The sequence below is a fragment of the Sesamum indicum genome, linkage group LG3 (genome assembly GCF_026168435.1).
Source record: "Sesamum indicum cultivar Baizhima isolate 11 linkage group LG3, ASM2616843v1, whole genome shotgun sequence".
Taxonomy (NCBI): domain Eukaryota; kingdom Viridiplantae; phylum Streptophyta; class Magnoliopsida; order Lamiales; family Pedaliaceae; genus Sesamum; species Sesamum indicum.
The window spans coordinates 2,330,818-2,349,283 of record NC_142659.1 but is presented as its reverse complement, the minus strand read 5'-3'; the positions used below and the strand labels follow the sequence as shown (position 1 = coordinate 2,349,283).

At 32.5% G+C, this 18,466-nt stretch overlaps 1 protein-coding gene across 1 annotated transcript; it reads left to right on the top strand.

Annotated features, from left to right (window-relative positions):
* Positions 1 to 6,802: 6,802 nt before the first annotated feature.
* LOC105157037 (transcription factor TCP15) lies at positions 6,803 to 8,651 on the top strand. The gene is given in 2 exon segments (XM_011073334.3): positions 6,803 to 8,223; positions 8,225 to 8,651. Coding segments are annotated over 2 exon segments (1,155 nt in total). The 5' UTR covers positions 6,803 to 7,093; the 3' UTR covers positions 8,250 to 8,651.
* Positions 8,652 to 18,466: the final 9,815 nt, after the last annotated feature.

The following is an 18,466-nucleotide window of genomic DNA, read 5'->3' as shown; positions in this document are numbered from 1 at the left end:
ATAAGTTTACAGTAATTATAGGCCCTACAACTAAAAAAATTATATACATACTAATACATATACAGTAAAACCTCTATAAATTAATACTTTATAAATTAATAAACTCTCTAATATAATAAAATCTTCCGGTCCCGACTTGGGCCGTTGTAAAAAATCATCAAATTCGATAAGATAATAAAATAATAATTTTTCAGAAAATTTCTTTATAAATATTAGGTCCCATTAAAACTCTAAATTAATAATTCAAAATTATAATTATAAATATTATGGTAATTTACTAAAATATGAAGTTTGTAATGTTTTACGCATTTGATCATTCATGGATGATTTTGCGATGCCTTTTAGAAGAAAAGACATGGTTAGGTGTCATGAATTATTTTATTTTCTTATTGAGATTTATATAGTATACGTTTCATCATCATGCATGAATATATTTAATTAGCTATAATAGTTATTTAAGTACAACGAATTAATGTAAACATGTATATTTAAGTAATTCCAATCAATTGATACATGCGTTTATGAATATAGTAGTTAATTGTATACAACATGAATATATTTAATTACTTACAAAGAATTGATTGATGCATGAATATAATCAATGAAACATATATGAATTCATTTATTTTCAATACATATGTACTAAATTTGTTAAATTTAAAAAGTCTCTCTTTTAATTAATAAAATATTAATTTATCGATAAATTAATATCTCTCTAAATTAATAAAAATTCATGGTCCCAAGATTATTAATTTATAGAGGTTTTACTGTATATATATATATATATATATATATATATATAAGAAACATGATTTGACAATGAACAGTAGTTTTTGTCTCCCACTAAACAATATCGAACATACCATACTTATTTTATATTATCCACAAAAACAAATCCAAACATACACACTATCTCTAACACATACTTATTTATCTTTATTTTTCTTTTTCTGTCTCCACAGAAGACACTAAAATAAGTTACAAATGAAACCAAACATAGTGATGATGTTTCTGCATGAGGGCGCCAAACACTGAGCATGTCTCGACCCATCTCAGAGATGGGCCGTAATCAAACAAAAGTGTTTGGATTCTGTAATTATAATTTTTCAAAAGATTATAATATAATAGTTTCTGTAAATAGATCATAGATTAGATGTAGACATAATTATCCCTTTATAATAATTACATATTTTTCCTAATTCCAAAAATAGGCAATCCCTTATTAATTATTTTGATGATTAATTTTCAATAATCGCCTATCTTAGTTACATTTTTGGCATGATATCGACACAAAAAATTCTTCATTCCAACCCATTGTCTCTACGTGTATATAATAAATAATTTTTTATATTTTAAAATATATTATAAATAAGATAAAATATATTAATTAACTAGTTAATATAAAGTAAAACTTGGGAAGTTGAATAAATTAATTATTTTATTAGTCGACGGTATTTTTTATATCACAAAAACATTAATAAACTATGTCAAAATCGTCATTTTGTGTTTATAGAACCTCTTTTCTTTTTTATAATACATATGAGTAGTTTGATGTTTCATTGGACAAGTTTATCTTTGTTTTGGTAAAATGGTTATAATCAAATAATGAATTCCAATCATCAATAATTAATATACGTCAAATTACTAATATTAAATACATTTAATTTACCAATAACTACTGTTATGCGAAACCAACAACTATTGTTAAAACTAGTGTGTTTGTGCGACACACTCAAATGTATGTGCAATTAATTTAAAATATAAATAATATAATTCTTACTTTTTAAAAATTAAATATTAAAAAAATAGAGAAAGTGGGGGAAGAAAAAGAAACATGGAAGTTGAAAGAGAAAGAGATAATTGAAAAAACCAAAAAAAGACTACTGAATTTTTTAAAAAAATAAAAGAGATAATTACACTTCCTTCTTCTAAAGTTTAGTGAAATCATACGTAGTTTTTTGTGGTTTCGAAAATTACATCTAACACCTCTGAGGTTTGCTTCTATCTAACAAATAAATTCTTCCACTAGTCAAAATTTATTGAATTTGATGATATTAATAAAATATTAGAAAAAAAATCTGAGCAGGTCAAATAAATTTTTTTATGATCAAATTACCCTCGTACGTTTTCATGTGTTAATACATGTGAAGAGAAATATCTACACTGTTATGACGATAGTTTAATTCGAAAAAAATTATTTGACCTACAATAAGTTACTTTTAATTCAATTAAAGATAAATATCAATTTTTACTATATTTTTTTCATAAGGGACCATATACTAATTTTCAATATCATAGGGAGTAAATTGCTATATTTTTTTCATAGGGGGGTAATGTGCTCATTTTCAATATCACAGGGGATAAATTGCTATTCACCCAATTGAAAACTATGCTTTGGTGTTTTCAATTATTTAGTCTGTTAACTTTTTAATTATTTTATTAATCTCTATTTTTCTCTCTCTTCTTCATTTTTCATTTTTTTTCTTAACTTCTACATCCACTTTTCTTCTCTATTTTTTTCAATATGTTTTCATAACGTTTTTACTGTTTTAATTAATATTTTATTATTTAAATAATATATTTTTATTAAGATAATAATATTTTTTTGAAATCCAAATGATATATTTTTATTAAGATAATAATATTTTTTTTGCTATTCAATATTAAATAATTTATTTTCGTTATATTTTTCTATAAATCCAATATTTATATTAAATTATCATTTGTATATGCTTTTGAGTATTTTCTTTATTTACATAGACATCGAATTAAAAAATTGGAAAAGAATGTGACTTAAATTCTGTAAGCTTGGGAGTGACTATTTTGGTCTTATTTAAATTAAAATTCCTAATTTTATCCTATAACTTTAAATTTTTGGCAATTTTAGTTCTTCTGACTAATTTAATTGAAAATTTCCACATCATCTGTCGTATCAATATATAAATTGGGGTTTTTGGCTAATTTGATGACTTGACAGTTCAACATTTATTTTGTTTTTACGGAATGAATTGGCTAAAAATAAAAATGATCACTTAATGATATGACAAGTTTCTTCAAATTGTTATGTTCTTTTTGCCTCAAAAAACAAAAAAAAAACGAAATGCTGGACTACCTCATCATCAAGTTCGTCGGAAGCCCCAATTTAGATGTTGGCATAACTGATAATATGAAATTCTCCAGTCAAATTAGCCAGAAATGAATAGAATTGCCATAATTTTGAGAGTCATAAGACCAAATTGCAGATTTTAATTTGAACAGAATCAAAATTGGCAATCCCTAACTTACAGGATTAAAATTACAGTTTTTCCTGAAGTACTTATATAAATACGTTTTTTTTTTCTTTTTTTTGAAGTAAGAGCGATAAACTATTATTAATTGAAATAAATCGATTACAATCATTTCTATCGAATATCAATATCTAACAAAGATCATTACAACAATCACACTATGATCAATAATATCGAATAAACTAAATCTAACCAACACCTATTATACAATAAAAACAACACCCCATACATAATGTGTGGGGTTCAAACCCACGACTTCTAAGATCATCTAGAACACACACAGGATGTCATCTCACAAGTTCCTAATACTAATGATTAATATCAACTGGAGATCTAAATTATAATCTGGGGGTCCTAATTCCGATATCGACACACAAAATTGTTCTCATCGTAACATGTTTCATTTCTTTTATGAAAATTTTTTGATTTTTGATGTTCGATTAGACATGTGTTTAAGGGGAGAATTAATTAATGTGTAAGCTGTAATTAATTAATCTGGTAGAGGAATAATTGCTCAATAGTGAAATTTAGGTTTGTGTTTTCTTACAATCTAATTATAATTAATTATTTTTTTCCAAGTAATAGGATGGGCCAATTTTATAGCAATTAATGGTAACAAAGAATTTAGGAATAATTAAATCGCCTTTCATATATATTTGAAAAATTACATCTAGTAGCCACAACGTGTGTTTTTATCTAATAAACAGATCTTTCTATTAATCAAATTCGTCGAATACTGATATTCACAAAAAAGTTGAATGAAAATTTGCATTTACTTTTCATGGGCTTATTGTAGGTCAAACAAATAATTTCTAACCAAACTATCGTTATAAGGATGAATGTATACCTCCTCTATACATTAGCGCATGAAGATGTATAAAGGTGGTTTGACGAGAGAGAGAGAGAGAGAGAGAGAGAGAGAGAGAGAGAGAGAGAGAGAGAGAGAGAGAGAGAGAGAGAGAGAGAGATTTGCAATAACTCGTTAATAAGTCAATTGTGGTAAATGTGAATTTTCATTCAAGTTCTTTTTTTTCCTAACATTAGCAAATTTGGTGAATTTTTGACTAATAAATAATTTCATTTATTAGACAGAAAAACAAATATTATAGATATTAAATATAATCTTTTAAATTATAGAAAAAATCTAATTATAATTATATCAAATTTTATGGAGTAGCATGTAATTTTTCCAAGAATTTATGAATAAAGAGCAGGAATTAAAAAGGGGTAGCGGTACCTTAAGCTATTGATTGCTCCAAGATGAAAGGGGGAGCACCCCTCAAGCATAGGAAGGATTCCTACTCTAAGAAGGTGTTACGGAACACCCCTCCTCCTTAGAGTGAAGGGACTGAATGATGCATATGGCCCAAAGAAATCCGGCCCAGTAATCAACTTAACAACCAATGAACGGGGTCGCAATCCAAAATATCCAAGATATAATTATTCCTAATACATATATAACTATAGTATCTCAACTTCGCCAATTGAACTAATTCATATGCAACACTCTCTGTGCTGTATTAATTAATTTCAAGGGAATGCCAGTCTTGAAGCAGCCATATATACAATTCCTTATCCTAAATAGCCCCCAAAAGGCGTCTTCCAGCATTAATAATAATAATAATGTAAGGGTGATCCAATGCCAAAGTCGCCACTTCAGATCTGCCCACCATGGGGTTAATGATTATGTGTTGTTATTCATACCAAATATTTTTATTACAATGAGGCTACATACGTCTGCAAGCACGCATGCAGACACCAACACATTCTGCTGATTATAGGCTTCCTTGGACCTCATTGCTTATGTGGTCTTACAGTCTTAAAATAAAGGGGTGATTGCAATTTCAATTTAGATCAATTATAAATTTGTGATAAATAATTGTAATTTATGAAAAATGGTAATTTTGATTAGAAAAAAAACTTAATTTGGCAAAAAAAATTTAGAAATCTTCAATTTTTAAATATCATGTGCAGATCATGTGACAAGTTCATACAAAATTATGATTTGTCGGACCACAATAGTCATTTTTTTTTTTTTTTTTATAAATTATAGTCCTTCATTGTAAATTTTTAATTCATCTGGATCGAAACTACCACCACCACTATGTTAGTGGATAATAATAATATTATTCTTTCGGTCCATGATGCAATTTTGGTTCACTAATACAGGGGTGATGGCAGTTTTAGTTCATGCTAATTTGAAATTTACAGTAAAATATTGAATCGGTAATTTTGGCCCAACAAATCCTAATTTGCTTAGAAGAATTCAGAAATCCTCAATTTTTAAGTGTGAAGTGTAGGTCATGAGACAAATTTTGGCCAAATTAGGAATTATTTTGGATAAAAATGACCATTTTTCTTAAATTATAATTTAATCTCAAATTGGCCCCGACTAAAACTGCCATCACCCCTATATTAATAACCAAAATTTTATTTTTTCTAAAATAAATATATATAGTTTAATTATATGATAATTATATATAAATTTTTTAAAATTTATTTACGTTCAATATATAAATAATTCTTGCTGATATTAACAAATAAATTAAATAAAAACTCATATTCATCCTTAATTATTCGTTACATCTTCTTGCAGATTAAACAAATTTATTCTAATCAAACTACCTTTTATCACAGTAAATATACACCTCCTTACAAGCATTAACGTGTAAATATAAATAAGAGTAATTTACTTAGAAAATATTATTTAACTTACAATAAGTCAGTAACAAATCAATCAGTCGACGTAAATATGAACTTTTATTGTTTTTTTTAGCTGATATTAATAATTTTTTTGAATTTTAACTCATGAGAATTTATTTGTTAGAAGGAAATAAACATTATAAGTACTAGAAGTAATTTCTTTAAATCATACGGAATTATTTAACGTCTAATTACACCAAATTTATGATGTAATTATGTCGAGAGAATATTATGTTAATTAATTAAACAGGTGTCCAAAAAGCATAGGGCAAATATTTCCAGCAAGAATCCCCAAGTTCCCTTAGCTAGAAAGGTGCAGAACAAAGGCAATGGAAATGATTACATGAATGGAGAGGTGCTCCCACCATAATTAATCATTATTTTTTTTTAATTTTTATTTTATTTCTTTTTCTTTTTTTGACTTAGGGGGAGTGGGGCCTACCCCTGGCAGCCATTGTCTTTATGGATTGGAATGATAAAAAGAGCACCTCACGTGGAGTCTGAACCAAACCCTCTGTCCATCCACAATAAAAAGAAAGAAAATAAAGCAAGAAAACTATGAATTAATTCTACACATCCCTCTAAAGAAATTAAATAAAATCAAACAAGCAATAAATAAAAATCAAGAATTGAAAAAAATTAAAAGAAAATTACTTTTTATAGCGTAATTTACATCGTTCTCACTTATTATCTTTGTGATTCAGCATTACCTAATTTACTTTATGAAAGTCATTTCGTACCGAAATTATATTTCATATGTATCAATATAAATTTCGACAACTTTGTTCTTGTAGTCTGATATCTAAACGTCCCATGTGATATTTTCTTTGTTATATTTATGATCGTCTTTTTTTCCGCTCTTTCCATTCTTGAAACAAGAACAAGCTATGGATTGTATTATTCTTTTGTTTTAGGCATTTTGCTTTCATGATCACAAGAAAATACACATGAAATTAAATTAAGGGTCTATATATTTATATATATATATATGTATTCGATTACAATCATTAATTAATTTTCTTCTTTGAAGAAATTAAGGAGCGGTAGGTTTTTTAAGTAGTTTGTGGGGTTTTATATATTTTGCAGTGTATCTCTATGTGATCATGGAAGGAGGTGATGATCATCTCCACCACCACCGCCGCCGCTCCAACTTCCCTTTCCAATTACTCGAGAAGAAAGATGACGAATCCGCCGGCTGCTCCGGCTTCCCTTCCCTCGCCACCTCCACAGCCATCGCATCATCAAACCCTAGCGCCCCCCCTCGTCCGAGTACCTCAGCTGCTTCCTCGAGTCAGCCCATCGCCGCCGCAGAACCCTCCAAGAAGCCGCCGCCGAAGCGTACATCAACTAAAGATCGCCACACCAAAGTTGATGGCCGTGGCAGGCGCATCCGGATGCCGGCAGTCTGCGCCGCTAGGGTTTTTCAACTCACCCGTGAGCTCGGCCACAAGTCTGACGGAGAAACCATCGAGTGGCTGCTCCAACAGGCGGAGCCCGCTGTCATCGCTGCCACCGGCACCGGGACGATTCCAGCGAACTTCACCTCGCTCAACATGTCTCTACGTAGTTCCGGTTCAAGCATGTCCTTACCATCTCAACTGAGATCTACGTTTTTTAGCCCGAATTATACGGTGCCTCAACGCCGGGGGATCTTTCCGGGTATTGGGTTATCGCCGGAGACTTCTTCGACGACATTGTTGAATTTCCAGGCCCCCAACTTAAACCATAGTTTGATGCAAACGAAGCAGGAAATGCGGGAAAATTCGTTGGACTTGACTGAGACGACGGCGGAGGATGGTTTAGGACGGAAGCGTAGAGCACCGGACGAGCTGCAGCAGGCGGCGGAGCACCACCAGATTGGAAGCTACTTGCTGCAATCGAGCACCGGAGCAATGCCGGCTAGCCATGCTTCGATTCCGGCAAACTTTTGGATGGTGGGCAGTTCCAATAATAATCAAATCCAGGGGACCGATCCAATATGGACATTCCCTTCTGTCAATAACACAGCTGCTGCTTTGTACAGAGCAGGTATGTCTAGTGGGCTGCACTTCATGAACCTCCCGACATCCGTCACGTTGCTGCCGGGCGGCAGCAGCGGCGGCGGTGGTGGTGGTAATGGGTCGGGAGAAGGGCAGTGGGGGATGCTTGCAGGGTTGAATCCTCATCGGGATGGTGGCGCTGGCGGTGGAGGGTCGGAATCTCAGGCCAGTAGATCCCATGGCGGCGGAGATGATACAACCAGCTAGCCACCATTCTTGAACGATCAATCAACAAATTTTACAAGGAACATAGACGTGAGATTGGATGAAGTTTGTCATGAATTTGAAATTGTTTTTGCTTTATTTTTCCGCCTTAAATTAATATTTCATTTCGATATGGTCCTAATTTTTTGGTGTGATTAATGTAGAGAGGAATTAGACATTAGGGTTTGGAGGAGAGACAAACATTATTAGCATTGGAAGAATTATTGGGTGCTGCTCTTGTCCAAACTCACCTTTTTCTTCCTTTTCTTTAATCTTTTGGTCACAGTCGACACACAATGTCTTATCATTATTATGGTTTGTGCATTCTTGATTCTTTACTATAAAAGAGATCATATTACATGTAATTCTATGATTTATGTCCTAACATTTGAATTCACTTACTACCAATTTGGTCTTATTTGCCTCCAATTCCTTTATGATTCTTCCTTTCATTCGCTGCCAATATTTTAATTTACTTATTATGTGATTGATATATACTGAAAAAAAAAGGGATTTAAAATGGGTTTAACAATGATTTTTTGGTCTTTAGAATGATTTTGAATTGACGAAATTAATTTGAATATGAATTTTGGAACGATTCATTTTTTCTCGTAATAGACGACATTACAAATATTTTTGAACAGTTAGTGAAGAACCTTTTCAAAGTTGAACGGATATTGGAATACACTATGAATGGCCGTTCCTATGTTTGAAATCGAATATAAAAAGATATTTATTTAATTGGAATGCATAGGACTAATTTTTGAACTGTTATGTAATGTAATTGTGGTTTTATTTTGAATAATAATAGTAATGCTAATGCCTGGTTAATTTTTTGAACAATATATATTTGATGTGATGTATTTTGGAACGGTATTTGGGATTGTATTGTGATTCAAATTTGAAATACTTTTAGGAATGATTTTTTTTTTTGGTTTGGAATAATCTCTTGCAACTGTTTTAGGAATTATTTTTGGAACATAATTTCGTGCTTGAATTAGTTTATGTTGCAATACATTTAGGAAAGGTCAAGCATATTTAGGTACACTTCTTTAGAACTGTTTTAGGAATGGGTATAGGAACGGTTTGTTTTTTTAATTTTTGTAACATTTTGTTTACAATTACTAAACCCGTTCTTACATTCATCTATATTTACACACATCAATCTTCTCAATAGGTAAACTCAAGTCTCTTATAAACTTCTTCGTACTATAGTAATTCAGGGGTAGGGTGTGGCCGCAGGGTAATATATGATCGGTACTGGGGTATTCGATCATATATTCGCTTAGAAATATGGCCCTTGACTTTGATATTCACCAACTTAGCAGCAATCGTTCTACAATAGCTGCTCGACAGTATGCACTACATCATAAAATTGATTTGTCAGTCCAGACACGTAATATGAGGGGCCCGCCGTAATATAAACTAAGCCCAGCATCAATAGGACAGGACCCCATATCATTATTAGGCACAAAATCCTGATTATAATTAGAAGATCAGAAAGCCAGTGGGGCGGCATCGAAAACCATCATTTGCGCCCCAATTCATCTGCGCCGCATCATCCCAGTGCATACTGATACCCTCCTCATCAAGAGCAGCGGGAGTTTGTTCCTCCTGCAAAGGGAGTGCGGTGACGGCCTCAAAGTACTCCTGCACCCGCTCCTCACCATGTGAAGTCCAATTATAATACTCCGGCATAAAACATTTCACATACAAGTCAAAATTTATCTTGTCCGAGATTTTGAAAACTTCATTTTAACACTTCCGACAAGAACACTTAATTTTCTCACCGTCCATGTTGAGACTTGACCCATTCTATAAATGCAGTAACAACATCCTTAAACTTCGGAGTAAGACCCGCCCTCCTCGGTAGGTTCTTCTCATACATCTATTAACTCAACTGTCTTAACATGATGAGTCCTATACACAAACATATATATATTATTATAATATTAAATTTAATTGAAAATACACCAAATATAATCAACTGACAAATAATGGTTAAAGTTGTTACCTGACCAGTATAGCTTCAAATATTAATGATAATTCGAGACAGATTGACGAATGAGAGTATAAAAATATTAGTGGGATCGTGACAGATTAAAAAAATTCAAGAGAGATTGAGAAAATAGAAAGAATATAAGAAGAATGGAAGAAGATAGTGAGATTAAATGAAAAGGGAGGAACATATATACAGAAAAATTTGGAATGGTCTTTGGAACGATTTCTGGAACACCATAAATAGTCGTTAATTTAAATTTTATAATGGTCTTATGATCATAAATTGGAACGATTTTTTACACGTTGAAATATATCCGTTTATACTGTATTTGCAACAACAGTAGAAATACATTATTAATATTACACTAAAACCGTTCCCAATTGAAACTAATTTAGTCATGGTCGTCGTAACATAACAGTTTTTTAGTAGAAATCATACTTAGGAACGAATTTTGTAAGACTAGTCCACATGCATACAAAAATCGTTCCAAATTGCATTTCGTTTTGGAATACATTACAAACCGTCATTTGTTTTACATTCATTGTGACACATACATAAATGGTCGTCTCAAGACCGTTACTAATTTTAATAAAGTGTTCCAAACAGAGTTCCAATCTTTTACCGTTTCAAGTTTGGACTAGTATTTGGAACGAAAATTTAAATAGATTTTCTGGAACACCTCTTGCAACGATTTTGTCGTGCCAAAAAAATAGCATATAAAAAATGAGGATCATGACGTTATCAACCACCTGCCATTTCTCTTAATTGCCAATAACTGTTCCTACAGAGCCGGGCTTTGGAACTGTCCAGTGACCCATACCAAATCTCACTTTTTTTTTTTTTATAATGGCATAATTTTAAAGAAATAATTAATGACATAACAAATATGATACACTTATTATGCTATTGATTTCGATAAGAATTTTCCATGTTATTAAATCAAGTCTATTGGTTTAACCTATTTAATCAGAAATTGGTCAAGAGTATATGGTCTGATTGCTTAAAAAATTCCACTTAGACATAAAAATTATCAAGGAGACAAATTAAAAATAAAAAAACTAATGATCTGATTCAGTCGTTTTCGTTGTTGAATTTAAGAAAGAAAAACAACACAAATTAAATGTGAATTAATCGAGTATACTACAATAGGATATCGTTCTTCTCGTTCACAATAATATTAATTTTACTTGGTTTTTTTTATATATTTTTTTGTTACGAACATTTATGCTTAGATAGTATGCTAATTATATCGGAATGGATTGTTTATTTATTTAGAACACAATGTATGTACATACATATATATATATATATATATATACTACATTATGACTTTCAGTCAAAGATTTAATTACTCAATAAATTGATTAATTCAACAATCAATCCCATTAAACCAATCGAGTGTAGATATTAATTTTCATTCAATTTTTTTATTAATACAAATATATTCGGTAGATTTTAAATAAAAAATATACCTATTCATCAAATAAATACAAATTTTAAAAAAAAATTAAATATAATTTTTTAAATCATAAAGAATTCACGTCTTAATTATCCCATACAACAATTGAGGGTTGACCATGTGACGTGTATAAGTAAAATTTGAGTGGGACAACGTTAAATGAGTAGTAGCAGTACAAGGCCATTTATGCAGTAGTGGTGAAGGTAATGTAACAGCGACAGTACGCTGCAGGCGGAGCGGAAACATAGGAAACCTGTTTCAATGTCGTCAGGTCTCAGGTGGAGTGGAGGGGTTTTTTTCAGTTTTTACGGCGTTCTGTGATGTAGGATTCTTACAGGGGAGAGTGGGCCCCGGTGATTCAATGCGTGGGGGTCCATACCCTTATCAGGTGCAGGTGTGGGCTCACGCGGTGAGACCCCACATGCTGGGAGAAGATGGTTTCTTGGGCCCACTGTAGTAGTTGATCTGGACCGTTTTCTATGTGGGTCCCCAACTGAATGATTACCTCTATCGTAATGTTGTTCCTTGGAAGGGGTGTTTGGCCCAATGTATTTAAAACATCTTATAAGTTTTTATGTGTAGGAGAATTATATTTTTAGTCCTTAAATTATATCATTAATTCATTTTTGGTACTTACAAATTATTATGGGTGACGGTGTTTGCTCAAACAGTGTATTTTTTGAGGGAATTGGCAGATGATGGGGAAGATTAAAAAGCATTGTTTTGGGACCAGCACTGCCACTTTTACATAACGTTTGGATTTGTGTTTTGAGTGTTTTGGAGATAAATAGAGAAAAAATGAAATAAATAAGTGTATGTTGAAAATAGATGGTATGCTTGAATTTATATTTTGAGGTAATTTAAAATATTTTAAAATAAGTGGTGTAAGTTTAATGTTGGGATTTGAGAGATAAAAATCACTGTTTATTGTCAAATCATATTTTTTTATATATATTATTACATATAAATATGTATATATAGAAATATTGTATGTTTAATGTTGTACTTTTTGGAGACAAAAATAACTGTTTATTGTCAAATTATGTTTCTTTTATACTATATATAAGTATATATATATATATTAAATATATAGAAAGTTGAAAAATAAAAATACACACAGATAATGTGTAAAAACACAAAAAATAAATATTGAGTGTATATTATCTTGTATCGGGAAATGCAAAAACGTGAAACAAAACATATTATTAATTGCTTGAGGATCAAAAGTGTGATATAATTTTGAGGACTAAAAGTGTAATTCTCCTCGTTATATATCAAATAAGATATTTTTCGATCTCGAGCTTTTAATTTTATTTTAAAATCAAACTCTTAAAATATTGGATAAAATAAGATTATGGAGCTTAGAAGATGTTCGTAATGATAATTTTGTAATTACTGTGATAAAAAATTGAGGGAGTTTGTTAAAATCTTAAAAATAAAATAAGAAATACTTATCTTTTCCTAAAAAAATAAAAATAAAAATTTAAGTTCTTAACATCTTATAAGTTCTTAAATATTTTATACCATGTCTTTTAAACTCATCCACACACACTCTTATAAAGAAAATGAGGTCTGTTTAAAATTATTGTGGGCATCGCAATAAAGTCATTTAATTACTATGAATTGTTCATTTTGATGTATATACACTATGAACGAAGCACAATTTTCAATGGATCAAACTTTATAAATCGAACGCCGTCAGTTCTAATAATAAACCTACAAAAGTGACAAACTTTACGATTTTCATGACATTCGAAATCATAATATCGAGCTAAATTCTACTTAATCAAATACACAAAGTGATCGCTATTAATCTATGTTTTTTCTTTTAAAATTTTGAACTAATGATGACATCTATATTTGCGGCAAAGTCGGAACACATGATAATTTAAGTGAAAAAACTTATAATTTTATCCACTTACCCGAGTTTGGCGCACTCACTCAAAACATAAAACGCCTAACTGCAAGTATAGAGTTCAAAAATTTAAAATATTTAAATTTATAATTATTCAAATAAATCTAAAAAAAAATTATTACCAAAAATTGAAAATTCATAAATTTAAATCCATTGATTCAAATATAAGCGAAAAATTAGCCGTCCATTTCAAGTGGGGGCACGAAGCAACAAAGACTTCAGAGAGAAACATGCAAATAGCGGAAATGATGTCAGGTATTTATGGCACAGATAGGAGTGTGAAACATAAATCTAAATTACATGTGCCATATGTGTGGTGCACCATCAACAAAACTAGTTGGCCATTTTCATATAGGCTACATCTTTCAAGTCCTCAATTTCAAATTCTCATAGTAAATTTGGGTGAAATGCAATTTTTTTTGTTTTTCAATTTAGGTTATTTTACGTTTTCGTTTTTTAAATATTTTAAGATAGTATTTTGATTCTGAATTTTTTTTTTATTTTTGTAATTTAATTTAGTCATTTTTTCCGCTGAAGTTCACCTTTTCGAACGAGAAGGGTGAAATATGGCGGAAAAAAAAAATTAAAATTGCAAAAATTATAAAGATTCAGGTCCAAAATATTATGCCAGAACATTTTAAATTAATCTTTTGGATTATTTGAGATGATCTAAATTCAGAACATTTTAAATTAATCCTTTAGCTCTGAATTTCAATTATGCTTTACTGAGCAACGATGGATTTCAAAATTTACGAATATGAAGTCCTCTGAAATTTTTTTTCCAAATATTTTTATCAATTTCAAATTTATCAATTCAAATATAGCACAATTCTATATTGTGGATAGAGACGATCACACGAGAAATCAAATCCTCTTTGAACTCAGTTCGATGGAATCAAAATTTAATTATGTTGGATGTGGTAGAAATTTGGGTAAGTTTATTTTATATTTGTTGTAAAATTAGTTTACACATAGACGAAAAATATGATCATGGGTAAAGCAGAATAAATATATAAATATATATATGTTACCATATCCCTGCAGAAAATGAAAATATTAGAGAGACAAAAAAAATTTCCAATCGTTATTGATGGAGGAAAGAAATCAAGTTTAATAAGGTAAAGATGATATTCTCACAAAAAAAAAGGTCCAAGTCGAACTTAATAAATTGGAGTGGTACAACTAATTACTAGAATAACCTTGGCCAACAAATCATAGCCATGTAAATGAGGGTTAAAATAATACTTTACACATACCTACCCTAAATAGTATACATTTGTATTAGTATAACTACCCCCTCATTTTCTCATTTGACGGGGAAAAAAAGTTACTTGTATCAAACTCTAGTGTGAAGCGTATTGAATCGCGTCCCTATAATACAAATTTAACCGATGTTGTTTTTTGGCGAAAACAACTTGACGCCATCTATGGGAACAGGCGATTCAACATTTGAAGATGAATAGTAGGTCAAGAGCAAAAATAGAAACGGGGCCTAGGCGAGCTTGAAAGGACCTCCGAGCATGCCACACAAGACTCCTCAGTTTAGAGCACTTCGAGTGTAGTTGCCTAGCTCACAACCATCTCGTCATCCTTAGTCCTCACAGAGGCCAAGGAATAGACCTGGCCCCCATGAATAGTGAGTAGAAGCCAGCAGACCAGAATGAAAGAGGAGAACCCCAAGGGGAGAGAGAAGGTTAAACACCTCCCCCTCTTGGAGGAGAGTGATCCCAAAGAGGAAAACCTCAAGAGGAGAGTGAAGGTTAAGCACATCTTCACTCTTGGAGGAGAGTCACCCCCAAGAAAATCTCAAGAGGCAAGAGAAGGTCAAGCACCTTCGCCTACTGGAGGAGAGTCATCTAAAAGAAGAGAACCTCAAGAGGTGAGAGAAGGTCAAGCACCTTCCCATCGTGGAGGAGAGTCATCCCGAAGAAATCCTCAAGAGAAGAGAGCAGGTCAAGCACTTTCTCCTCTTGGAGGAGAGTCACTTGAAAGAGGAGAAGCTCAAGAGGTTAAAAAAGGTCAAGCACCTTCACCTTTTGCACTACAAAAAAAGGTGAGATTTGACACGGTCAGGACACATGTTCCAAAGCTCGTTTCATCTTGAAACGGTTTTTGGAACACTTGAGGAACGGATATTGAAAGATGACGTCAAGTAATATCTTTTCTAGGTTATAAATTTGAAATGGTCCAACTGTCCAAGTTGAGTTCCAAATGAACAGTTACTGAACCCGTCCACATTTGTGCCAGAGTGGTAACGAAAAATCGTTGGAACTCAGTTTGGAATACTATATTAGTTTAGGAATGGGCACAATCTAACCGTTTCTATGTCCATTGCAAAATATGTCCCGAAATTGATAGTTCGAAAATGTATTGTTAAATGAGGTATAATTTGAAACGGTCATTAAACACACTTAATAAAGTATGGCAAAAACCATTCAAAAATATGAGTTGTTTTTAAGAAACAATGTGTTTCTAAACCCGTTCCAAAATTTGGTACAAATTGAAACAGTTCCTTTAAATTATTTCCTATGCGTTACTGAGTCCGTTCCAACTGATCATCAACGGCTACATTTCAATGGTCCAACAAACCGTCCAAAAATCGTTTCAATGACCGTTCCAGAAATAGGACTTAACGGCTACTTTTTAACGATTATTTGTGTTCATATGCCCGTCCCTAAGACCTTTTTAATTTTTCTATATAAATGTGTTCCTCTCTTTTCATTTAATCTCACTATCTTTTTCAATTATTCTTATTTTCTCTCTATTTTCTAAATTTCTCTCGAATTTTTTTATACTCTCACTATCCTACTAATATTTTTGTACTCTTGTTCATGAATTTTGTCTTGTATTATTATTGATATTTGGAGTTATTTAAAGCAAGTAACAACTTTAATCTTTATTTGTAAATTGATTATATATTTGTCGTAATTTTATTATATTTAATTAAATCTAATGTTATAATAATATATATATATATATGTGTGTGTGTGGGGGGGGGGGTGTTTGTAGAATTAATTATCATGTTGAGACAATTGAGGAGATGGATGTATGAGAAAAACTTTCGGAATAGGGCGGGTCTTACTTCGGAGTTTCAGGATGGTGTTGCTACATTTATAAAATAGGCGAAGTGTCAACATTCATATATTGATGGTGAGAAAATTAGGTTTCTTTGTCGGAAGTATAAAAATGAAGTTTTCAAAACCACGGACGAGGTAAATTTCGATCTGTTTATGAAAAATTTTATACTGGAATACTATAATTGGACTTCTCATGGTAAGTAGAGGGTGTAGGAGTATTTTGAGGCCGTAACGGTGGCCCCGTTGCAAGAGGAACAAACTCCCATTTCTCATATTATGCAGGAGACGAGTACGACTTGGGGTGATGCGGCTCAGATGGATTGGGCGTAGAGGATGGTTTTTGATAACGCCGGCCGGCAGTCTAGTCTTCTAATTATAATCAAGATGGTGTGCCTAATGATGGTATGAGGTTGTGTCCTATGGTGGGGCCCCCTATGATTCTGTATCTAGGCTGGTAGATCGATTTCACGATGTAGTGCATGTTGTCGAGCAGCCATTGTGAAATGCTTGCACCCAATCTCAATTGGAGGCTGTAGTTGAGTTCGTGAATATCCAAGCCGAGGGCCATAACTCATAGCATATATATGATCGAATATTGCATTGGGCTAATTATATATTGCCGCGCGATCACACCCTCCCCAATATTACTATAGTACGAAGAAATTAATAAGAGACTTGGGTTTACCTGTTGAGAAGATTGATGCGTGTAAGAATGGTTGCATGTTATACTGGAAGGACGAAATTGATATGGGCTACTGCAAGTTTTGTGAAGAAGCTAGGTACAAGCCGACCAGGGAGCAAAATTCTAATCGCAAGAAGAACACTGTATGCCATTCTTAGATACCTGCCGATTACCCTAGCTTGCAAAGGTTGAATGCTTTGGAAGCGACTGCCGAGTAAATGACGTGGCATGCCAACCATCAAACGAAGGAAGGATCTATGTGTCATCCGTCTAATGCAAGGCATGGAGGCATTTTGACAGGACATATCCCAATTTTGCAGCAGAGCCCCATAATATTAAACTGGGTTTGTGCACAGATGGGTTAGCACCGCACAAGCAATACGGTCGTACATACTCGTGTTGGCCCATTATACTTACACAGTACAATCTCTTCCCAATAATGTGCATGAGTTCATAGTATATATTCCTGGCGATGGTGATCCCCAGTTCCTCCAATCCAAAACGTCTCATCGATGTTTACTTGGAGCCGCTGATTGAGGAGTTGCAGAATTGGTATGTGGATGTATGGGCGCGCGATAGTGCAAAGAACGAGACATTCCCAATGCGTTTCGCGTTGATGTGGACTGTGAACGATCTACCCACTTATGGGATGACGTTTGAATGGAGTTTCGCCAATGTTATGGGCTGTCCAGTTTGTATGGAAGCTAAACGTGCATTCTACCTGCAGAATGGTAGGAAGGTGTGCTATTTTGACTGCACAGACAGTTCCTCCCCCCAGACTATCCCTAACATCGGAATAAGAAAGCATTCACTATGAATGGAGTAGAGAAGAAAGTTGCACGATCAAGATTGACGGGAGAACAAATTCGCGAATGGGTTGAAGAGTTCAGTATTACGGCTGAGGTGCCATTGTCACTCACAGAAGGATACAGTACAGAGTATAAGTGGATAGAGAAAAGCATCTTATGGGAGCTCGAGTACTGGTCGACCAATCTGATACGACACAATCTTGATGTCATGCACATTGAGAAGAATGTGTTTGACAATATATTTAATATCAAGATGGATGTAAAGGGGAAAACGAAGGAGACTCTAAAT